Source organism: Desmodus rotundus, chromosome 4 (genome assembly GCF_022682495.2).
Source record: "Desmodus rotundus isolate HL8 chromosome 4, HLdesRot8A.1, whole genome shotgun sequence".
In the NCBI taxonomy this organism is placed as follows: Eukaryota; Metazoa; Chordata; class Mammalia; order Chiroptera; family Phyllostomidae; genus Desmodus; species Desmodus rotundus.
The window spans coordinates 114,897,857-114,923,192 of NC_071390.1; the positions used below are offsets into that span (position 1 = coordinate 114,897,857).

General features: G+C 39.5%; 2 protein-coding genes and 1 pseudogene across 4 annotated transcripts in view; 2 read left to right on the forward strand and 1 right to left on the reverse strand.

Annotated features, from left to right (window-relative positions):
* NUDT5 (nudix hydrolase 5) overlaps window positions 1–25,336 on the forward strand; it is a 37,709-nt gene that overhangs the window by 2,563 nt on the left and 9,810 nt on the right. For all 3 annotated transcript variants that reach the window (XR_008426695.2, XR_008426696.2, XM_024580238.3), the window contains exons 2-3: window positions 10,500–10,607; window positions 21,535–21,602. Coding sequence is in view for 1 of the 3 variants with exons in the window: in XM_024580238.3 (XP_024436006.2) it covers window positions 10,545–10,607; window positions 21,535–21,602 (131 nt within the window). In the remaining 2 variants the exon portion in view is untranslated. The remainder of the gene's footprint in view (window positions 1–10,499; window positions 10,608–21,534; window positions 21,603–25,336) is intronic.
* On the forward strand, window positions 11,114–14,000 carry LOC112322628 (zinc finger X-chromosomal protein pseudogene; annotated as a pseudogene).
* Window positions 17,525–25,336, reverse strand: part of SEC61A2 (SEC61 translocon subunit alpha 2) — a 43,495-nt gene continuing 35,683 nt past the window's right edge. The window contains exon 12 of the mRNA XM_053922881.2: window positions 17,525–18,833. Within this exon, the coding sequence (XP_053778856.1) occupies window positions 18,773–18,833 (61 nt within the window). The 3' untranslated portion in view covers window positions 17,525–18,772. The remainder of the gene's footprint in view (window positions 18,834–25,336) is intronic.

Consider the following 25,336-nt stretch of genomic DNA (forward strand, 5'->3'; position numbering starts at 1 on the left):
AAACTTTGAATGCCTTTCCGTCATTAACAAATTAAGTACAGGAAGTCATTATCTGAGGATAATTGTTATCAGCCAAGAAAAGCTCACTTAAAGAGAATCCATTTGATGTGGATACCAAAATCTTACCATAATGGTACAAAAAAAAAGGACTGATCAAAATATTAGCTTAAAAAATAAATTTTAAAGTTTTATGATAATAACCAAAATTACTACATAGAACAATACTAATTGATTTCTCTTCATTATAAATTGAGTGGCTTTTTAAGTTGTCATTCTGAAAGAATGTAGAGTGGCATCTTAGACGTGTCAGAGCTTTTGATGTTTGACTGTAACACACAGTAGAGTCATAAAGTTATTTTTGCAAACACTGATCTTCACCCACTTAATTTCTTTCAGAATGCCTTGTTGATTTTTCTGCCCAGTGATTTAACTGTTCCAACTGCCTGACCTTCATTTGTCAGATTCTTTGGTTATGATTTGACCTCCTACATCTTCTATCTGGTTGAAAATAGATGGTGTTTATAATACTCAGATTTCATCTGGGAGAGACTAGCCAACGTATAATTTCATGTTGTGATTTTTGTTTCATTCTGCAACCTCAGCAAACTGCACATTGAGATTCGAGTATGGTAGTAATTTGAATAAAAATAATGAGGAGCCTGAGTGCAAACTCCACAGCCTGGCTTTTGAGATTCTCAGTTTAACTTACTGGATCTTAACTCCCACTTAACTTTAATCCAGCTGTTAGTACTAATACTAAAATATCCAAGTTTGTGAAAAAATAATCCCTTATATTCCTTCAGTGGAAAATTGGAAGAGCTAACTCCAAGAGGAGCTTACATAGCAACAAGAGTTTGGGGCATGCCAGTTAGGGTTCGACAAAAAAGCCTGTTAATAGCTGTGAAACAGCACTGACAAGACTGCTCACATTCTGTATATCTGTTGGAATTTAGGATTAATTTCCAGGTGGCTATTAATCCCATTATCCAAAAGTCTCCAGCCCCATAGAACCCCAGGAGCCTCCACTGATTTACATATGAATTTCCCTTCTGCTTCTCACAGCTAATGCACAGGAGCCTACACTTCCTTGTGGACTCTGGAGCTCATCCTGAAACTAGCCCCCCCTTACCTTCCTCCATCCTTTGTCTATAGCTAATGCATTCATGGATCCATTTAGAACGGCTTACCTCTCTTTCACCCCATCTGATCTATAAAAATACTTGCAAATCTCTGGGGGAAGGAAGGCACACTGTCTTTTCTACCGCTATATGCTTCAGGGGGGTTAGATACCATTCCCCAAGACCAGCCTTTTCTTTGCTACCAGTGGCCCGATAAACCCTTTCTTTTAAAAAGACAGTTGCATTAGTTAAAAGTTTTAACAGGTTGTTGGATGATTTGCCTGCAGATTTGAAGGCGTCTAGCCAAATCAGCCTTTGGAAATGTGCTGCAAATAGTAACATCCATTTTATGTGGGTGGTTTTGTTTTTTGAGGGGTTGGGGAGAGAAAGCTTGAGAACCACCAGGCTTGCCAAACTGTCCTATAATTTAGCAACCCTTCCCCCATATAGTGTCTACTTTGTGGTGGTACCTTCTACTTGGAATGCTTTCCCTCCCTTCTTGGTCTGTAAATCTCATGTTAATATCAAACTGCCTTTTAGTGGTAGCATTTAAAAAGTCTACAATTTTCTCTGCCTCCCAAGTGTATGTGATTTGTCCCTCATTTAAAGCACTCTGGTATTGCATTCTCTCTAGCAGACATTTAAATCCCTGTGGTTATTTGGGAAACAGTAAGATCACCAAGGGCAGGAATAGTGGTCAATTTGCACTTAGTATACACTCAAACGTTTCAACTGTCCGTGCTCTCAAAGTTAAAGAGACTCTACAGGCATTCTAAATCCTGCATCCTGAAAAAAATTACACATTTGACATACCATAGACTTTTCAGTGTTCAAACTGAACAGTTAAAATGGCTTATGTGAATTAAAACAATAGAGCATTCAACATTATGCACATGGGTATTTCTTTTAAGTACAGCACACATCGTAGATGACCTTAAATTCTGGCTAATGGGCGTGGATAATATTCAAGTTAAACTTGACTTTTAAACCTCGACATGGCATTGAGTAAGCTTAGGAAAGCTGCTCTGTCACAGCAATGGAGACAGGAGTGTGAGGCATGGAATGGACACCTCATTTGTTTCTGCAGCGTGTTCCTTGTAGTGACTGGCCCCCAAATGACACCATTTACAATGATGCTAAAAATATTTTTTTCTGTTTCTGTAGTATTTTTGAGATGCTTTTATAATCCTGAACATTTTGGGAATCAGTATAGTTTATTTATTTATTTTTCCATCGCCATTTCAAACTATACTTTTGAAATCACTCTTTAATCACATTTATTATTCACACTGTCAACAGATTGCTACAGAACACTGTTTCCCCTTGGGACTGATTACATTAAGATAATTACCCTAGAGAAGCCCAGCCCCTTTTGCCACTTTTTTCCTTTTGTAATTTCTGCCTGAAGCTTGTTTTGTTTTTGTTTTTTAGCTCTCTAACGTTCTAGCTTAAATATTTTTAATATTTGTCTGAAACAGCTGCATTTGCTGACCCAGGCTTGATCTTATTGATTAAACACTGTTTTCTAATTTGAGTTTCGCTAACTTGGGTAACCTTTGAAAATCTAGTGGACTCTATAAAGATATAAACCTGTGGAACCTACCAGGTAGTTTAAATGTCTTAAGAAGTTTTATGTAAATCTCAAGAAACTAGTGGCCTCTTTGACCCTAACGATACCTAGGGCTGAGGGAAAGACCCCTATATTCTTCAAAATTAGATGTTATAGACCATTTTGCCTAGACTTTCTGGGAATCCAGATTGTGAAGACTTTTCATAGAGAATATTATGGATTATCTAGCTCTTCCCTCAATACCTTTTAGTGGTACCTTTACTTTTTAAGACTGTAATTCTCTACTTTTAAGAAATGGAGATATGTACAAAAAATTTTTTTAATGATATTTTATTGATTATGCTCTTACAGTTGTCCCAATATATCCCCCTTTGCCTCCCTCCACCCAACTCTGCCGACTCCCTCTGGCAACCCCTACACCATTTTTCATGTCCTTGAGTCATGCATATAAGTTCTTTGGCTACTCCATATCTTATACTATACATTACATTCCCATGGCTCTTCTGTAACTCCCTATTTGTACTTCTTAATCCTCTCACCTCTTCACCCATTCCCCTACACCCCCCTCCCATCTGGCAACCATCCAAATGCTCTCAGTATCCATGATTCTGTCCCTGTTCTTGTTTGCTTAGTTTTTTAGATTCACTTATTGACAGGTATATATTGCCATTTTATTGTTCATAGTTTTGATCTTTTTCTTAAATAAGTCCCTTTAACATTTCATATAATAATGGTTTGGTGATGATGAAGTCCTTTAGTTTTTCTTCTCTGGAAAGCTCTTTATCTGCCCTTAGATTCTAAATGATAGCCTTGCTGGGTAAAGCAGTCTTAGCTGTAGATCCCTGCTTTTCATGACTTTGAATATTTCTTGCTAATCTCTTCTAGCTTGCAAAGTTTCTTTTGAGAAATCAACTGACAGTCTTACGGGAACTCCCCTGTAGGTAACTAACTTCTTTTCTCTTGCTGCTTTAAAGATGTGCTCTTTGTCATAACCTTTGGCATTTTAATTATGATGTATCTTGGCGTGGGTCTCTTTGCATCCCTCTTGTTTGGAACTCTCTGTGGTTCCTGGACTTGCATGTCTATTTCCTTCACCAAATTAAAGAAGTTTTCTTTCATTATTTTTTCAAGTAGATTTCCAATTTCTTGTTCTTTCTCTTCTCCTTCTGGCAGCCCTATGGTAAGAATGTGGGACCTCTTGAAGTTGTCCCAGAGGCTGCTTATACTTACCTCCTTTTTTTGGATTCCTTTTTCTTCTTCTTGTTCTGATTATTGTTTTTTGCTTCCTCAGGTTCCAAATTATTGATTTGATTTCTCGGCTTCATCCACTCTACTGTTTCCCTATAAATTGTTCTTCATTTCAATTATTGTACCCTTCGATTCTGACGACCTTTTTTATGCTGCTGAGGTCCTCACTAAGTTCCTTGAGCATCCTTATAACCAGTGTTTTGAACTCTGCATCTGATAGATTGTTCTCTCCATGTTGTTCAGCTCTTTTTCTGGAGTTTTGATCTGTTTTTTCACTTGGGCCATGTTTCTTTGTCTCCTCATTTTGGCAGCCTCCCAGTGTTTGCTTCTATGTATTGGGTAGAACTGCTTTGACTCTGTGTCTTGGTAGTGTGGCCTAATATAGTAGGTGTACTATAGGGTCCAGTGGCACAGATCTCCCCTATCACGCAAGGTGGGGTACTCAAGGTGCATCCTTCGTGTGGACTGAGTACACCCTCCTCTTATAGTTGAGCCTTGGTTGCTGGTGGCAGATCAATGGGAGAGATTTCCAAGCCAGTCAGTTGCAAGGATTGGCTGTGACCACTTACCATCAATCTCCACTCTCTGTGGAGGATCAGCTGTGCAGGGGCAGGGTGGTGGTGCTCCAACATGATCTATAGCTGTCCACTGAGAGCCCAAGCCCTGGCATTTCCTGGGTCGTGCAGGCCAAGGTCAGCCCCCACCTGTGTTTTGCCGGGGTCCACCCTGCCTATAAAGCAATCTAAGATGGCTGCTACTTGTGCTGGGCTTGGAGATTCCCAGGTGGAGCCAAGCTGTGAATCTAGGCTGGCTGTTGCTAGTGCCAGGCCTAGGGCCACTTAAGAGGTAAGGGTTTGGGGGTTCACTGAGGTCAGTTGTTGCTTGTTTGAAAGGATTTAGGATGCTGTGAAGCTTGAGCCAAGACTAGCCATTCATATGGAAAAGCTGTTAACAGGTCTAAGTTGCGTGGGATGGAGCCTCAGGGGATGTCCTAGGGGGCAGAGGTTGCAAACAGTGTTAGCCATGTTGATGTAGTTTCAGATATGGCACCCTGCCAGCTCTGTGGCTCTGCCCACCTGTCTGACTAGAAGAAAGCTGTCCCCCACCTCTCACCTTGATGTCAGCCACTTCACTTCCTCGCTGTATGCCACTGGTGCCTTCAAGCTGCAATCCCAGTTTGGAGCTCAGAGGGAGTGAGTCTGAGTAAGTCCACGGGTGGGTTCTTTAACAGGAACTGCTTAGGACTCCAGAAGTTTCTACCAACTCAATCCCTGCTGGTTTTTGCAGCCAGAAGTCATGAAGACTTATCTTCCTGACACTGGCACCCTGGGCTGCAGGACCTGGTGTTGGACTGGGACTCCTCCCTCTGGAGAGATCCCTTCCAGGTTTTTATCCATCACACATGTATGTGGGACCAGCTTGTTCCGCATCTCCCCTCCTCCTACCAGACTGGATGGATGTGGTTTAATTCTGTAGTTTCAGACTTCATTCAGCTCAAGTTCTGCTGATTCTGAGTAATGGTTGTTCCATAATTTAGCTGTATTTGTGATGTGGTTGTGTGAGGAGGCAAGCCGTGTCTACATATGCCGCCATATTGACTGGAAGTCTTAGAAAAGTTATTTGGGTTCAATGTTACTTTTTAAAAGGTAAAAGAAATTAATCCAAGCATTGCATACTGTTCTGGTAAATGGTATTTCTTGGTTGCCTAAAAGTTATTTTCTCTTAATTAGTAGAATTAAAAGAGGAGGAAATTTTCCTCCTCTGGCATTAATAGAAGAGAATGGAAAGTAAAAATCTAGGTAGATACAGTTCTTTTACCTGGGAGTGGAGCACCCAGGTAGACAAATAGGCAGCCTTTGGTTAGTTTTCATCTTGGTCAGCATTGTTCTTTTACTATAATAATGTAAAGTAACGTTAAACTAATGCCAGTTAATAGTTTCCCTAGTAAATTTTTATCTGGGGTACTGCCAGAGGAATAACTGCCTATTTTCTTATGCTATATGCATGTAATCAACTTGCTAAATATCTGTCTCTAAATATCTAACTATCCATGTAGCTTCTTTATTGCTTTCAAGCCTCTTTTCAAATGTCATTTAAAGAGAACTTTCCCATCACTCTGTATAGAATAGCAACACCCCTCTGCCCCAACTTCTTTACTCTCCTTTTTCTTCTTAATCTTTCTCTATAAAATTTAGTCCACCTGACATAAGTTGTATATATTGTTCCTTACTTTTTTTCTCCTTTCCCCCCACCAGAAAGTAAACTCCTACAGGGCATGGCTTTTGTTATTCACCACTGTCTCCTAACACTAAGGATGTTCTCTCATTTTCAGTGGCTCTGAGTCTGCAAGCTGCTTTAGCCAGGTTACCTACGGTACTCAACTGATACTTGGATTTTATGAATATTATTTTGTGCATACTTCTTCACAATTTAAATGAGTGTGAAGATGTACAGACATATCTTCCTCTCATCCTCATTAAGTGGCTTTAATTTAGCATATAGTCATCTTTTCTTACCTAAGGCCTCAGATTTTGCTTTTTTGCCGAAGTCCTTATTGGAAATTTAATTTCTAGGTTTACCCATAGTGTATAAGCAACAATGTTGATAACCTTTTAATACAATAGAAATACATTTAATTTTACAACAGAAATACATGTTGTGCACCAGGCAAAATATATACCCAAAGGACAGTGAAGTGACTGCCAGTACAGCAAGGCCGAGTGTCACTAGCCTGTGAGTCCAAAGCACACCTCCTTGACTAGTCTCTCAGCTTTGCCAGTCTTTGGACCCAACATCACCTTCAGCAACTCACCTATCCTGAACAATAATTAAATCGCCTGTTGGAGATTATAAGAATGCAAAGTTAATGGTTGTTAATTGGGATGTAATTCATAAAATTCACCTTAAACTGTAAAATTCAATGGTTTTTATTGAATATACACTGTTTAATTCCAGAACATTTTCATCAGAAAGAAATACAATACCCATAAGCAGTAACTTCCTATTCCCTCCTTCTCCTAGTCCCTTGGCAACCCCTAATCTGCCTTCGGCATCTATGGCTTTGCCTACTCTGGATATTTCATTTAAATGGAATCATACAGTACAGGGTTCAGCATAAGTTAATGCCTGCTTGAGTGTGGTTGGTAGGGTAATAACATGAGTGTAATAATTTAATTTTTAACTTGAACATTTCACCTAAAATGTCATATGGTGTGCTTGAGTGTGACATTGTTATGTTACAGAATTACATACTTGATATTCTTTAATAAAAAGGGGGCAATATTTGTGCCAAACCCTGTATTCGGCCTTTTGTGTCTGGCTTCTTTCACTTAGCATAGATGTTTTTAAGGTTCACCCATGTTGTAGAATGTTGGAACTCTGTTCCTTTTTATGGCTGAATAATATTCCATTGTATGGAATACCACATTTTAATTTACCCATTCATCAATTGATAAGACATTTAGGTTGTTTCCACTTTGGGGTATTAGGAATAAGACTTCCATGAACATTTTTGTACAAGTTTGTGTGTGAGCTGCTTCATTTCTCTTGGTTATATACCTAGGAGTGAAATTACTGGGTCACAAGGCAACTCTGGTTAATGTTTTGAGGAACTATTAGGCTGTTTTTCAAAGTGCCCGCACCATTTTACATTCCTACCAAAAGTGTATGTATGAGAGTACCAGGTTCTCCACATCCTCACTAACAGTCATTACTGTCTGTCCTTTATTATAATCATTGTAATGGGGGTGAAGTGGTATTTCATTGTGGTTTTACCTTTCCCCCGATGGCCAAGGATTCTTACACATTTTCATGTGCACACTGGCCATTTGTAGATCTTCTTTGGAGAAATGTCTATTTAGATCCTTTGTGTATTTTCAACTAGGTTGTCTTTTAATTATTATTGTAAGAGATTTTTATGTATTTCACATACAAGTCTTCTATCAGACTTAGAAAGTATTTTTCATTTCGTGGGCTTTCTTTTTACTATATCTTGATGGCATCTTTCAAAGCACAGAAGTTTTTTTTATTTTGATGAAGGCCCGATTTATCTTCTCTTTGGTTGCTTTATACTGTAGGTGTCATATCCAAGAGACTCCTGCCTAATCCAAGATCATGAAGATTTACACTTAGGTTTTCTTCTAAGAGTTTTATAGGTTTATCTTTCAGAGTTAGGTCTTTGACCCATTTTGAGTTAATTTTTATATATGGGATAAATAGAGGTTCATTTTCATTCATATGTATATGTCTAGTCCCCAGACAATTAATTTTAAAGACTGTTCTTTTCCCCCACTGAATTGTGTTGGCACTCTTGTTGACAATCAAAAGACCATAAATCTGTGGGTTTAATTCTGGACTCCCAGTTCTATTCCATGAATATAAATATCTGTCCTTATGCCAGTACCCACACAATCTTGATTACTGTGGCTTTTACAGTAAGTGTTGTAATCAGGCAGTGTGAGTCATTTAACTTTGTGCCAAGATAATTTTGAAATTGAGCTTGACTTAGTGAAATAAAGACAAATAGATCAGGAACTGTTCTTCAGAACAGGTCTAAGCAGGCCCCACACTAACCTAGTTCTTAGAACAGAATAACTCTCTATACTTACCCAGCCAGATGCACTTTATTCCTTCCTTCATTTATTCAGCAGTAAGTTTAGGAAGCTTTTATAGCAGCATCACTGTGAGCGATGTTGAAAGTTGGATGATGTAGAGAAAAATCTAGTGTCTAGGAGACAGTTTTGAAAATCATTTCATCCTAAGTGGGAATAGTGATGGTAGGGATGACACTTCCAAGAAATGTTAGAGGTAGAATTTTTAGAACTTGCAGTGGGTAAGTTATGGTTGGTAAGGAAGAATAAGGGATTGGAGACACGTATATTTCTAGCTGGGGAATGATGGGTAGCTCTAGTTAGGGAAGGAGATTGTGACAGAGTAAAGATATCTACCATCTATTCTTTCAAGAAGAAAAAATGGGGTTATGAAAAGGTTAATTGATTGTTTCGTTGGTTGTGTTTTAGGACGGGGGAAACTTGCTGTCTGACATGGAAACTGAAGATGTGATGGGTAGTTTAGTTATCACCTTAGGTCCCAGGAGAAACACAGAGCAAAGCCACTTTTTTCCTCTCAGACGGCAGGAGAGGTGATGGTTCTTGATGGTCTATATTTTCCCTGGAGCTAAAGTTGGGAGGTGGGTGGGCTAGGGCACTGTGTAACTTAAGAGTAGTGAAGGGCTGGAATAGCCACTGAGAAATGTAGATAAAATAACAAGGAAACAGAAAGTAGGAGTGAAAAAGACATGACAGAGGATCAGGTCAGAAAGTCGAACAGCTAAATATCAGTTCCTGAAAAAGAGCAGTGAAAATGGAAGGAAGAGGCACTGTTGTTGAAATAATTCAAGAAAAGTTCCCCATCATGAAACACAGTCTGAAGTTTCCAGACTGAAAGCACCCAGTACAGTAACATCAACGTGAAGATGTGAATAACTAACAGTCTGCAGAGAAAGCAAGCAGGTCACAAAGAAAAAGGGTCAAGAGTCAGTGGCTCCAGGTTTTGCAACAGCAACACCAGAAGCAAGACAACTGAGCGTCACCTCCCAACTTCTGATAGAAAATTATTTTCAGCCCATAATTCTATATGCAGACAGATTATCAATCAACTTTGAGCATAGAAAAAAAGATGTTCAGACATTCGGGATACAAAAATGAAGGACTTTAACCAAGATAGGGGAAAGAATAGTAGAAACAAATGGGATGGAACTACTCTTTTCATCACAGATCTTGTAGTACTAGTTAACTGCAACTTTTACACATTAACACTTTAAAGTAAATGGACCACCAAAAAAAAAGTAGTAAAATAAAGTGAATGGGCAATAATCATGCGAATGTATTTAATGCCACTGCACTGTACATTTAAAAATTATTAACATGGGCCCTGGCCAAGTAATTAAGTTGGCTAGAGCGCTGTCCCGATACTCCACGGTGCAGGTTCTATCCTCTGGTCAGGGCGCGCACAAGAATCAGCCAGCGAATGCAGAAATAAGTGGAACAACAAACTGATGTCTGTCTCTCTCTTCCCCCCTCTATAAAGGCAATAATTAAAATAAAATTATTAACATGGTATATCCATTTAACACAAGTTTAAAAAAATTAAATGGAAGATAGAAATAGCCAGCCCACACAACTCTTAAAGTGTAGCTATAAAGGGTTGATAAAGGACTATAGTTGAGGGGTGCATGGGAGCCATGTAAAATCTTTGTGCTATCCCCTTGGAAAGTTTATTAAATTTGGAGTTAGAAAATCTAAGAATGTTAGGTGTCCTGGAACATGCATAGTAGGAACTTGGCTACCATGGACTGGACTGAGCTGGGATGGCTTTAAGTTCTTCCCTGGCTTTGTGTTTACTTTCCCATCTATGGCAGTTCTCCCAGCTCCTCATATGAGAAAGGCACCTTTGATGACAGATTAGTTTTTCACCATTTAAGTACTTTGACCAGTGGCCTATGAATACGTTTTTAATTCAGAAAAATAAATGTAGCTTAAACATAATCTCTCTTTCTCTTGCAGTGTGAACTTCTCGCCTAAGGACTGGAAAGACTAATCAGTTTGAAAATGGAAAACCAAGAACCAGCAGATTCTTCTCAAAAAACCAAACAGTTTATTATTTCAGAGGAGGTATAAATTGTTTTTCACTTCCCTTTCCCTCCCCACATAATGCTAAGTTTCAAAGAAATGTATAGACTATTTGTTGTTTCAAATTATTTGTAATTCTTAAAGACAGTTTTTAAACATTGTTCCTACTCCCTTTTTAGAACTCGGGGACGTGGTGAGCTTGTGTGGGAGTAGCAGTGTATCCCTCTTTACTGTATGTATTAGTGAAATTGAGCCTATTTTAAAAATGGACTTTGGCTGATACAAAAATTCTCAATTTTTACTAAAAGTTGCCCTGGGTAGAACAAAAAATCTTATGTGAGTTTTAGGGCTTAGACATTTCATAGTTAGGTATCTCATCTTAATTAGCTGTTTATGGTCTCATATCCATAATAATAATAAAAACCTAGCTTTGTAGCTGTAGTCTGAATTCCAGGACAAATGTATGTTTTGTATGTTACTTAGTTTAGCTTTTAAAAAACCTTTTCCTATAGAGGCCATTGCAGTGGATAGATTTTAAACCCTTCATTTTGGAACTCTGATCTTGACACCTTTCTCTAGTTCTTGTGTGATTTAAAAATCTCTCCAGTGTGGTCCAGTGAGGTCTGGGTTCTGTTGCAGCGAGAAGGTGTCCTTCTAGGCTAGGCCAGGCAGAGTGGCACTGGGTGTCCAGCAGGCCCTGAGGAGGCCACAGTTAGGGTCAGGGAGGAGCCTGGCTGTCCCAAGCAGAGACAGAGGTGGCTCTGTAAATGGCGGGTGTTGGGGAACAGTCACCTGGTGGCCCAGGAGGAGGGCCTCAGGTCCACACCGTGGCTGGCCCAGGGCACCACACAAGGGCCAAGGCTGCAGGTATAAGAAACTGTGACTGAAGAAAATGAAAGGCCATGAATGAAGATGGACTTGAATTGTAATTGCAAGAGCCAAACTCATTATTTGATGCAACAGTTTTTCAGAACTCTACACATATGGATGATGACCAAACTGTTGTGGAAGCGTAAGAAACAATTGCTTCAGATGTTGTGGATTCAGACATAACTGTGCATAACTTTGTTCCTGATGACCCAGACTCGGTTGTAATCCAAGAAGTTATTGAGGACATTGAATAGAAGATATTCAATGCCCAGATATGGAAGAAGCAGATGTAGCTGAAATGGTCCTCATTCCTGAGGAAGTGCTGGACTCAGATGTAACTGAAGTTTCTTTAGAACATTATACAGCCTCAGGTATGTTTTAGCTTCTGGCATTACTTCAGCATCCATGTTTGTATCAATACGTAATGACAGGTGAATGTATACATGTGTCTGATGTTGGACACATTGAACGTGTGGTTCATGACAGTGTAGTAAAGGCGGAAATCATCAATGATCCTCTGACAACGGATGTATTGACAGTTTCAGAAGAAGTACTGGGAGCACAGAGTGCCTCTGAAGCAGTCATAGATGCCAATGAACCACCTCCGGTGAACCAGCAAGATGATAACAGCAACTGTGAGGACTACCTTAATGATTTCCTTGGATGATGCTGGTAAAATAGAACACGACAGTTCCTCTGGAATGACCTTGGCTGCAGAATCAGAAATCGATCCTTGTAAAGTGGATGGCACTTGACCTGAAGTCATCAAGGTGCACATTTTTAATGCTGACCCTGAAGAGGATGACTTAGGTGGCACTGTAGACATTGTGGAGAAAGAGCCTAAGAATGATCATGGAGTTGAATGTGGGCCAAGGGAAAAGATAGTTTATATGACTGTCAATGACTCTCAGCAAGAAGATAAACATCTGTGATCAATGTTGCTGAAATTGCTGAAGTTTATGTCAACGTGGTTGTGGGAGATTAGGATGCAGCTGCAGCAGCACCACCACCACACATGAACAGCAAATCGATGACATGAAATAAAACCTTCACACTAACAGTGTGGGCAGCAGCTTATGGTAATAACTCAGATGGAATTGAAAACCAGAATGGCACTGCAAGCACCTCTTGCATATAGATGAGTCACTGGGCTCAAGAGAGGACATGATTCGAGGCAGTACCAAACAGCAGTAATCAGGGCCCTGGTGGACATCCCTTGACTATCTATCCTTGCATGACTTGTGGGGAAAAGTTTAAGTCAAGAGGTTTTTTGAAAAAGCATATGAAAACCCATCCTGAACACCTTGCCAAGAAGAAGTACCGCTGTACTCACTGATTACACTACCAACAAGAAGATAAGTTTACACGGCCACCTGGAGAGCCATAAACTGACCAACAAGACAGAAGGCCATCGAAAGGGATGAATATGGGGGGCATTTCTCCCGTGTTGGGGCTATATTTACTCACAAAATGGTGAATAAGGAAAAAGGAGCCAACAAAATGCAGTCCACAGCAAGAACTTTCCTCAGTATTTGTGTGGAGTTTGGTAAAGGTTTCATCACCCATCAGCTCAAAAGGCACATGCAAATCCATACGGGGAGAAGCCATACACCAATGCGAGTACTGCGAATACAGGTCTGCAGACTGGTCTATGAAAACACATGTAAAAACTAAGCATAGTAAAGAGCTCCCTTTCAAGTGTGACATTTGTCTTTGGACTTTCTCAGATACCAAAGAGGTGCAGCAACATGCTCTTATTCACCAAAAAAGCAAACCACATCATTGTTTGCATTGTGACCGGAAGAGTGAGAACTCAAGCGATTTGACACAATTTCAGGTCACACGAAGGACTGCCCCCATAAAGTGTGACATGTGTGATAAAGGTTTTCATGGGCCTTTAGGACTCAATAAACACGTGGCTGCCCCCAAGGCAACAATTGTACCAGTGTTGACACGGTAACTTTAAGATTGCAGATCATTTCTAAGTTGCCATATTCTCCCAGTTCACACAAAAGGTCTTCCATTTAGGGGCAAGAGATGTAGAAAAGTATTTAGGAAACAAAATGAGCTTAAAAAGCATATGAAGACACGCAGTGGTAGGAAAGTGTATCGGTGTGAGTACTGTGAGTATAGCACAACAGATGCCTGAGGCTTCACATGGCACCTGTTTCCACTCATACAAAGAGCCACCCTCACAGTGAGTCCTGCAAGAAAGGGTTCCAAAGACCTTCAGAGAAAAACAGCAGTTAATGCAGCATCATAAAAAAAGAGAGCCTGTCCTAAGCAGTACTTCCACAGACATTTGTGGAGACGTTGGCCTCGAAGCAGAAAATTCATTTTAAAGCCAATCGGTCTCGTCCACATACAATACTGTATATTGATTTATGCTGTGTACAAATAGAATATTCCCTCTAGTTGACTTATTTTTTTTTTTACACTTTGTTCAGTAGTGTGTTCTGAATTCTATTCAATCAATGGGGAAAAGCAGCAACAAGCAAGTTGATTTTAATGAAGTAATCCTTGCCTCTATTATGAAATTTCTCTTACTAGTTTTATATTTATTTAAATATTTACCTTGCTTACCATGATGGTACTCTTTTAAGACCACTTAAAGCTAGGGTAACTTTAGATTGCGTCAACATGATTACTTTCAGAGTAACCGTTTTCCCCTATAAATTTCTCACAAGAAAATTGTCAGAGACATCTACTACAACAAATGGGAGATTTAACCGTCAGGTCTAATTATGCCAACACGGAAGTTATTTACTTGTCTTGCTTATTAATCTTTTCAGACCAAATGACAATGAAACTTTCCATTTGAGCTTTTGCCCATGGCATTGCTGAATAAAGAACAGTAGCTGAGTTTGTTTACTTTTTGTTTTTTCTTTTTTTAAAAGATTTATCTTTAGAGACGGGAAGGGAGGGAGAAAGGGGGGAGAGAAACATCGATATGTGAGATACCCATTGCCTCTCACACACCCCCAACTGGGGATCTAGCCCACAACCGAGGCATGTGCCCTGACTGGGAATCGAACCGGTGACCTTTTTGTTCACTGGCCAGCACTCAATCCACTAAACCACACCAGCCAGGGCTACTTTTCATTTTCTCTAGCAGACAGAATATACTTTTGGTGGGCTTTAAGTATTTATATCATTTGTCAGTAAACTTTCAGAAAACTTTATTGAAAAATTTTGCTTGTTCCTGTTGTATTTTGATTATTCTTTCTGTGTTGCTTCGTCTTTGATTGTGTGCTACAAATGAGACTTACTAAGGATGGCATTTTGGAACCTCCTAGAGCAGGGCTCCCCAACTCCTTGGCCACAGATGGAACCTGTTAAGGAACCCCCGGGGCCGCACAGCATGGGAGCACCCAAAGCCTCGTGTGTATTTCCAGGCACTCCCCATTGCTTGAATTACTGGCTGAGCACCCTCTGTCAGACCAGCGGCAGCTTTAGAATTCTCATAGGAGCGCAAACCCTGCTGTGAACTGCACACACGAGGGATCTAGGTTGTGTGTTCATGAGGATCTATTGCCTGGTGATCTGAGGTGGAGCTGAGGCGGTGAGGCTAGCGCTGGGGAGCAGCTGCAAGTACAGGTTATCACTAGCAGAGAAGTTTGACTGCACAGAGACCATAATAAACCAATTGCTTGCAGATGCATATCAAAACCCTATCAGTGAGTGGCAAGTGACAACTGAGCTGCATCTGGTGGCAGGCTATAAAACCATTCCCTCCCCAACCCACCCCACTGGTCCATGGGAAAATTGTCCTCCATGAAACCAATCCCTGGTGCCAAAAATGTTGGGGACACTGTCCTAGAGGATCTTTTGCAACTTCATATATGTAAATGTAGCCTGAATTATAGAAATGCATATATATATTTAAAAATAGATACAGATATATATAAACAACATGTATCTGTGTGTTGCTTATCTTAAATCTTTATACACACAACTCCAACTAGTAGTTGTTTAACATCTATAATGAAAAGTATCAAGTTTACAATAACATGAAAGGTACGTATGAGAGCATTTTGTTAATCATGCTCTTCAGAGAGACTACTCAGGGGAAGAATTAGAAGAAAAATAAGGACACTAGTATTTTTAAGAGTAAAGGTATTTTCTTATAAATATCTTCGGTAATTGAAAAGTAGAAGTTGAGATGTTCTAGATAGAATGTTTTCATACAACTTCAGCTCCATGCCTTTATATTTTTCGGAAAAGCTAATGAGTATCCAGACAAACTTCCCTCATTTCTCTCTGAGAAGCTGCTGAGGGAACTCTGTCCCCGAGGTAGGGAGATGAGGAAGCTATGGCTCCATGTAGCAGAGATTGGGCACTGCACTTGGCACACTCAGCCTACGCTCTATTACTTAGTTATAGTTAGGAAACTTTCAAAAACTTAACACTCAAGCTGGCTTTTATTAGAATATAAGATAAAGATATGTTTTAAGTGAATGAGGAAAATCTGAAACCTTATTTGGAAGTCTTTCATCATTTTGTGTTTGAGGGTTGACTTTTTTTTTCTTACTGTCACCTGAGGACATACCCATTAATTTTAGAGAGGGAGAGATGAAGAGAACATTGATGTGAGAGAGAAACATCGATCGTTCACCTCCTGTATGCGCCCACAACCCAGGCATGTGCCCCAACCAGAAACTAACCTGGGACCTTTCAGATTACGGGGACTACACTCCAACCAACAGAGCCACAGAGGCCAGGGCAAGAGCTGGCCCTTTTTAAACAAATAGTTATGGCTCAGAGTTACAAATTCATGAGTGCAGTTAGTTAGAATTTGATTATGTGAAGATGAATTTTGAAGAACAGAAAACAGTACTTGTGGTCCTTAAATTGGCTATCAGCACATTTGTGGGAGATTTAGGATTTTTCTCCCCCCTTGGTAGCTGCCTTGCCACTTCATTAGGGTGCTCTTTGCACTTTCAGGTTTTACCTTTCATCTTTCTCTTTGCTGTTGATATCTGTGTTCAAGAGTTTATAGAGCTAGAAATCTAAATATTGGGTATTTGTCAAGCCTCTGAAGTGCTGGATTGATTAGTCCAGTTCTAAATCAAGTGCTTTAAGTGGGAATGAACTCCAACATAAACCAGGTCAGAACCAAGGCCTGGGCCTGTCCCCGTGGGAACTTCAGTGCCCTCTTGGCCTCCATAATATGGTTTTTAAAGATGTCACCTGGCGACTTCCAGCCAAGATGGAGGCACAGGTAGATACACTGTGCCTCCTTGCACAACCAAAGGATAACAACAAATTGAAAAACAAAAAACAACCAGAACTGCCAGAAAACCGAACTCTGTGGAAAGCCGACAACAAGGGAGTTAAAGAAACATTCACCCAGGCCAGTAGGAGGGGTGGAGATGGGCAGCCGGGGCAAAGAAGACACACAGCAAGGCAGTGGTTGGAGGACTGGGTGAGGTATTAGCTGGCAGACCCGTGGTCCCACATTTGTGTGCAGATAAACTGGGAGGAACAACTGGGGAGTGAGACAGACCCCACAATCCAGGGTTCTGGTGTCAGGAAATAAAGCCTCAAGCCTCTGACTGAAAACTTCTGTGGCCTTTCCTGGGATTGAGGTGGTGGTGGGACAAACTCCCAGCCTCACAGGAGAGTTCATTGGAGAGACCCACAGGGTCCTAGAATGTACACAAACCCACCCACCCGGGGAATCAGCACCAGAAGGGCCCAATTTGCTTGTGGGTAGCAGAGGAAGTGATTGAAAGCCAGCAGATAGCACAGCAAGCAGTGCTGTTCCCTCTCAGACCCCTCCCCCACAGACAGCATCACAACATAGCCAAGTGGGTTGCCCTACCCTGGCGAATACCTAAGGCTCCACCCCTTACTATGTAACAGGTGCTCTGAGACAAAAAAAAAAAAAAAAAAAAAAAAGGCCCGAATGAAAGAACAGATCAAACCTGCAGAAAAAATACAACTAAGCAACAAAGAGATAGCCAGTCAGGTGCACAGTTCAAAACACTGGTAATCAGGATGCTCACAGAATTGGTTGAATTTGGTCACAAAATAGAGGAAAACAACTATCAACAAATGAACCTAAAAAAAAGAAAAACAAAAACAAAAACTAAGCAAACAACTAGAACAGGAACAAAATCACAGAAATGGAGATCACATGGAGGGTTATCAGTGGGGAGGGCAGGGGGAAAATGGGGGAAAAGGGTACAGGGAATAAGAAGCATAAATGGTAGGTTCAAAATAGACAGGGGCAGGTTAAGAATAGTACAGGAAATGTGGAAGCCAAAGACCTTACATGTATGACCCATGGACATGAACTGGGGGGGAAGGAGGGTGCAGGGGGGTGCTGAGCAGAGGGGAATAAAGGGAGAAAATGGAGCAACTGTAATAACATATTAAAAAAATAAAAATGTAACATTGTGTGGTTCATTGCCCTGCAGTACTATTCTTGAAAGCTCTGAGTTTAGTTTAGTTTAGTTTAGTTTAGTTTTGTTTTGTTTTGTTTTTGGAGAACCTGTAAAATCTCCATTTTTATTTTTCTCAGCGGTAATGTAAAACACTTCAATGAAAGTAGAAATTTACTCAGTTTAAAACATCCTGTAGGCCATTTTGTGAAGAGACAAGGCCAAGCGGTTGTGGCCGCATTTCTGACCTCGATCAGCAGTCGTCTACTCCACGTAGAACCCAGGAGTAGGGGATTCAGAATCGAATCTCTTCTCCCTCTCCCTCCGGTGAGATTTTTTTGATCTTCAGCTACATTTCAGCTTTGTGAGGAGCCTTGTCATCAAAGACAATGGCCTGCAATGTTACCAATAAGGCAGATCCTTGCCCCATGAACTCCCTCGTATTCACTGGGAATCTGAACACTCCTGTGGTCGAGAAATCTGATGTGGAGGCTCTCTTCGCAAAATATGGCAAAATTATGGGTTGCTCCATTCATAAGGGCTTTGCCTTTGCCTTTATGCAGTATGTTAATGAGAGAAGTGCCCAGGCTGCAGTGGCAGGAGAGGATGGCAGAATGACTGCTGGCCAGGTTTTAGACATTACTCTGGCTGCAGAGCCGAAAGTGAACCAAGGAAAAGCAGGAGTGAAACGATCTGCAGCAGAGATGTATGGCTCCTCTGTTCACTTGGACTCTGACTTTCAACAGGATTATGACAGGAGTTCTGTGTTCTTCTTATCCAAGAGGGTGTACAGTTACCCATCAAGTGTTCCTCCTCCCTCCCGTTGCTCGGGCTGTAGTGCCCTCAAAACACCATGTATCAGGAAACATCTCACGAAGGGGCAAAAATGGCTTCAATTCTAAGAGTAGACAGCAAGGATCTTCTTCCAAATCTGGAAAGTTGAGATGATCTTCAGGCCATTAAGAAGGAATTGACCCCGATAAAACAAACAGTGGATTCTCTACTGGAAAGCCTAGAAAAAAGTGAAAAAGATCAGAGAAAACAAGGAGAGACAAATAAGTCATAAGAAGTGCAGAGCAGCAGCTCCCGGAAGAAAGATAAGACTAATGTGAAGAGGGAGTCTGAGGGAGCGGGGTGCAGATGACTCTGCTGAGGAGGGGACCTGCTGGATGATTATGATAATGAAGATGGGGGATGACCGGCTGGAGGTGATGAAGGATGATGAAAAAGACTGAGGAAGGAGAGGATGACTCTTAAGCACATAGTGGGATTTAGAAATCTTGTCCCATTATTTCTTTACCTTGTCTAAGATCAAAATGTTCACGGGATCCTCTCCCCTAGCATCTTCAGCATGTGCTCACTGTCCTCCCCACCCTTGTACCTCCCGTGTTTATTAATTCTTACTGCCCCGCGCCTAGTCCCACTTTCACTTCCTTTGATGCTCCTAGTAGTTAAGTCTTACCCTGTAATTTTTGGTTTTAATTTTGATACCTCTTTACAACTTAATAAAAAGGATGTACAGTTTTTATCAAAGGTCTCCAAAATAATCTCTCGTTATACAGGAAGTACAATTCTTTTCATTCATATGAGTTCAGTAGCTGCTTAACTGCAACGGCAATCTCATTAGTTGAGTAGCACCTGCGAGCAGCTTTGAGTTAAGAGGTGTATGCAGCACACGTGGGACTGTTCAACACAAACGTAACAGTGTATTTTTGTGAATAAGAGCTGGCCAATGCATCCTCTAGGAAAATAATTAGTGTGATGGTCTTAAGATTTGTTTTCTAAAGTTGATACTGTGGGTTATTTTTGTGAACAGCCTGATGTGGGACCTTTTTTTCTCACAATAAACAAACACATCCTTATTAAACCAAGAATTTGCAGAGAAAAAAAAACCCTGGCTTTTTATTTTTGTATTTTATAATTATTTATTTCAAATTCTTTGTCTCACAGTGGCCTCCACAAAACCCCCAGAATGTGTATTTTTCTTTGAGTCCTAGTGATTATTATGCATACCAATACTCAAATTATATTTCATTGGGGTGGGTATTATATTGAGGAGACAAGTAGCTTTGATGTGGAATGGAGAGCCTTGCAAAAACTTCTTTCACATCCTAATGAAAAAAACTGGGAAATACATTCATTAAGCCGTTTCATCAGTGCTTTGTGGTCTAGTTGGTGTCCTGTTTTTAGATTTTTGTTGTGTACTAAATTGTTTCATCCTTAAACAGAAGAAGTTCAATTTAGGGAAAGTGAAATAACTGGAGAATAAAAACTTCAAAAAAAAATCCTGTAAAACTAATACAGAAAATATAAATAATTGGTTTTCTATATTTTTAAAAATAAAGAACAGAATTTTACACACTTTATATTCCTCTTACATAGTTTGGCATCAAGCAGTTCTTTTTAAAGCACAATATTGAAATCTTTAAAATGTATTTAAGGGTTTGGCCAAATGAATATGATACAATATATTTGTATAGAGAGAAAATGAAATTCTAGTCATTGTTACATATTGATATTAGTTACGTCCTAGTTTTAATTCTTAAAACAAATTTGATTAGCAACGCTAAAAAGATATTTCAGTTAAATGTTGTAAAGAGGTACAGATTTTCACAAGGATATGTTACTGTTTTATAGAAATTTCCTATTAAATATTGTATGTCCCTCTGTGCATCTTGTGAAAAAAAATAAAATACATTAAAAAATCATATAGGGATGTATGGCATTATTATAATTGTGTACTTGAGAATAACATGCAAAAATAAAAATCAGAATATTTTCCTGTTAAAAAGTAAATAAATTCTCTCCATGTTATCTGTGACTAGATCTGCTGCTAATTAGTAGGTTGCTTCCGGTAAGAAGTGAAAGAAAGGCAGGATAGTGGGAAGCATGTACTGCTTTATATGTACACAGGACACTCTCCTATTAGTGCAGTATAGTGCCATGGGTAAGCTAGTTCTGGGGACCTAAATTCCCCAATGTCTAAGCAGAACAACGCTGAACGTTTCACTCAGATTGGGTGGGAAACCCATGTGTCATTACTGGAAATCCAGTCATTGGACATGGTTTCCCTATAGTCAAATTTGTTGCATAGTCATTGAAAGTAAAATGCCATTAATGAGTTTACAGAGTAAACATACACACCCATGTGACTAGCTCCCAGATCCGATGCCAGAATATGAGAAGCGTCCCAGAGAATCCATCACTCCTCTGTGCTCCTTCCAATCTTCCCTCCCCACCCCACCCCCAAGAGTTTGCCACTGTCATTTCTTTGCGCCTCTCAGTACTACCTCCAAAACTCCAAATAGAAGCAAAACCACCCTTCCGGAAAACAATGCTTTAAAATTTTTTTTTAAAGATTTTATATATTTGCTTTCAGAGAGGAGATGGGAGGGAGAAAGAGAGGGAGAGAAACATCAATGTGATGCCCCCAACTGGGGACCTGGCCCGCAACCCAGGTATGTGCCCTGACTGGGGAGCCAACCGGCGACCTTTCAGTTTCCAGGCCAGTGCTTAATCCACTGAGCCACACCAGCCAGGGCAGGAAAAAACTTTTAATACTCTTCAGCTGAAAACTTGCACATGAATTTTTGGAAGGGAAACATGATAATTGGGGGGGGGACCATATAGAGAAAATGTCAGGGAAAAAACCTAAGTAAAAGCAACTCAGTTTGAAAGGTTCCCAATTTATGTATCGTCTGATTTCCTTTTAGTTAACAGCAGAAGGAAAATGGGTCAAGTTTGAAAAAACAACTTACATGGATCCTACAGGTAAAACAAGGTAAATATATTTTTTATTTTGTAAAATAGTCGGTATTGGGGGCTCTCACATTCTCTATTTAGTGTTTGGCATAAACTTTGATATTTTCCTCATTATAAACTACCTTAATCTAATTTAGCTGCTTTTCCATTGTTAGAAAGTTTAAATCACTTACATTCTCTGAATAAAATTATGTTGTGAATTTGTTATAGTAACTAGTCAGGAATGTCTTTCAACACCATTCTCCCCAATAGATTAGTGTGAACCTAAAACTTTTTTGACACGCCTAATTTAAGTTGATAAAGCAGCAATATAATTAATAATACAGGTTCTTTCCTTCTAATTAAAGCAATTCTAATCTCTGTATTAGAATTAAAGAGGAAACATTTGAGGTAAAAGTTACATGCTTACACCTTGCTTGTGGAAATGTAAGTTGGAAAAAAAAAGTTTTGTAAAGCATGTCACAATATGTATCAATTGCTATGAAGGTATGGTTGTGGGGGGTGGTGATTAGGGAGCTGTTTGGGGCCAGGTCACCATGGGGTCTGAGACTGTCCTTAAAAGAACTATTTGAGATCAGATTTATGCCTGAAAAATGTTAAAGATTTTAAAAGGCAAAAATAAATTGAAAGCAACCTAAACATTCTAAAAATAAATAATTGTTACAGTGTAGTCAGTTGATAAAATCTATGCAGCCATCTACAAAGCAGATTACGAAGACAACCTAGTAATATGAGAAAAGTTAGTAAATTGATAAAAACAGGAAATTATATATATGCTTTTTAAATTGTGCCAGATAATGTGTAAGGAGAGGCTAGAAGGAAAAGTAAAAAAATACTAATGGTAGCTATGTGATTAACTTTTTTCTTTTTCAGATTTTCTGTTTAGTAATTTTTTATAAGTATCAAGAATGTACTAAGCTAGATTAAGCATCTACTTAGTGAAGTATAAAAAGGAATAAAACAGATGAGAAAATATGAAAATGTAACTAAATTTAGCATCTAGACTTTATGATATAAATTCATTAACATAAAAACACCATTTAAGTGATCAAATAAGAATACAGTTTCTTTGTGAGAAATACATCTATCGCCAGTGTGAAAGTGATGGACTTACCAGTAATTTAAACAACTTTTGATTTTGTCTATTAAACTAGCAAAAATACCAATAAGGCCCAATGTGGGAGAGCTGTGGGAAACATTAAGATATCTGTAACACTGTTAAATTAAAACCCAAAAGAAAGCCAAGCACACTGCAATCCAGCACCACAGTGAATAATATATTACCTATTATTTAAAGTGAGTTTGCTGTATAGAACTAAATATGAACTAAGTAAGGGATTCAGAAATGTGGCAAGGCCAAGTATGTTTAAATGTACTTATATTTGTGAAGCTATGGATAGAGATTAAAACCCAACTTACAGTGATATCATTGGGTTCTCTTCCCTTATAACCTTTATAACAAAATAAAACCCTTAACACTAGTCTGAGGAGCATGTGTTGGTTTGCTCATCTCTTCACTCTTCCTTCCTTCCAGCACTGTACTTGGGATGTGCATCAGAATTATTCTGGGATTATTTTCAAAGTACTCATTAGGTCTCACCTTTTGGGAGCGGGCTCTAAAGTCTACCAAACTGCCATACTCACATGGCAAACTTATAGCATGTTCACCTCCAGTCTTCCTTGCAGCCTCCAAAGAGGTCTTCCATGAAGCACTGACATTTCATACAGAATGTCTAGCTTGGGAGAATGAAACTCTGTACTTCATAGTAGGCTATGATTTATAAAGTTATCAAATGTTTCTATTACCTGATACAAAAGTATGTACATAAAGATAAATAAAATAGCAGCTAGAGAATCCTTTGTTTCACTGTCTTATTCATGGAAGCTTTGGAATTAGTTTTAGAAGTGTAAAAGTGTGCTATGCCCCGTTAATTGACATTCAGGACGGAACTTCTGGCCCTTCCAACTTCATGTGTTTGCTTGACTAGAGGGAAGAAAGCAAAACAGCTTTCCTGTAACAAAAACTAAATAATGGAGTAACTAGAATCAGTCTTCTGTAGCTACAAGGGGCTTGTGAAATCATGTACTCTTAGTGCTCTAGTCTTACAAATGAGAAAACAGACTTCAGGAGGTCGTGTCTGTGGGGTTAGCTAGTAAGTAAGTGGAGACTAAGATTTTTCTCACCAATCCAAAGTACACCTCTCAGAGTCCCTTTAAGATGACTAGAGCTCTCATGGGGCATTCTTAATTCTAGTGTTTCCTATAAATGCATTTATATTTTATTGCTCATAACTGATGGCTCATTACTGCTTATTTACCTCATCTTAACCACTATAATGATGCTATTCTTTTGTTTCCCTTATTCCTAGTGTATTTGGGATGGGACCTTCAGTGCTTTTCCCAGCACTGTCTTCTTCAGTCTTTAGGACTAACCTTAAGAGGCAGCAGAGAGAGCCATACCAGAAGGTGTTTTGTCTCTTGCAATATGTATTATTGACTTATCAGAATTGCTTGTTGGTTGGCTTCTTGCTACTAACAGGAATGTTGGGCAGCTGTGAGTTTTCATAGTTATCTCTTTGATTTTCATAGGTTCATTTTGACAGATTTGCCCTATAGGATTCGGGTTCAGTACTGAAAGATCTGCAGTTTACAGAAAGTTTATTTTTAACTGGATTAAATATCTGAATTTTTTAAATAGAAATGTGGCATGATCCAAACCTTAAAGACAACCAGATAAAAAGTGTAAGAGTTCTTCCAAGTAGTACATCTTATACTCACTGCTACTGTAGGGAGACGCGTTGATGCCTTTCTTATACCACTCAGGTGTCTTCTCTTAGATCCAAAATTACTTCCTTCTTCACTCCCATCTCTTACAACTGTTTTGTTTTGTTTTTTTCCCCCTATTTAAGGAATGAGAGTGAAGGGGGACTTTCTCTCATCTGCCCTGCCCCCTGCAAACAGCATGATTGTCCCGTCCCAATAACTGGATTTTCAGTACAGTGTTCCCCCAAAACCAACAGCTACTCAGGGTAAAGCCATAAACAGGAGCAGGAGCCTGCTGTCACCTTGTTTTACCCTTAGATGTCACAGGAGCAAAGTAGGGCACTCTCCTAAATTTAAGAATTCCTCCGTTAATTTAAGAAAGGTCCTACTTTCTTAAATTGTGTACTTAAGGTCACAGATTTTAATATCTAAATTGTATAAATGACTGACTCACTAGTTTTCATTAGGCAGAGTCTCCTTTCTCAGTAGGAGCTTATTGTGCATAAATTGCTTAACAGCTTCAGAAGCTGTAGTCACCAGCTGTGCTGTTCCCCTGTAAATTTATGATCCAAACTGAAGTGTTTCAAGTAATTGATCTGAAAGGCAGCTCAAGTGACAGCACCCGGAGGGCTAAACATTGGGTGTCAGGTTTTCTTTAGTAATTTTCAGAAGCTGTTAAGACAGAACAATTGACTTTTTGTTTAAATACAGCTCTTTATTGCTGTGTTTTTATTATTATTATTATCGATTTTGGAGAGAGAAACATCAATTTGCTGTTCCACTTATTTATGCATTCATTGGTTGCTTGTATTTGTCCTGACCAGGGATCGAACCCACAACCTTGTTACACATTGGGATGATGCTCTAACCAACTGAGCTCCCGGCCAGGGCCTATTGCTGTGGTCTTGTTGACCGTTACCATTAGTACATTTGCATGCTTTGCATTTGTAAAGTTCTGACTGTACACACAAAACCTAGAACAGTCTCCTC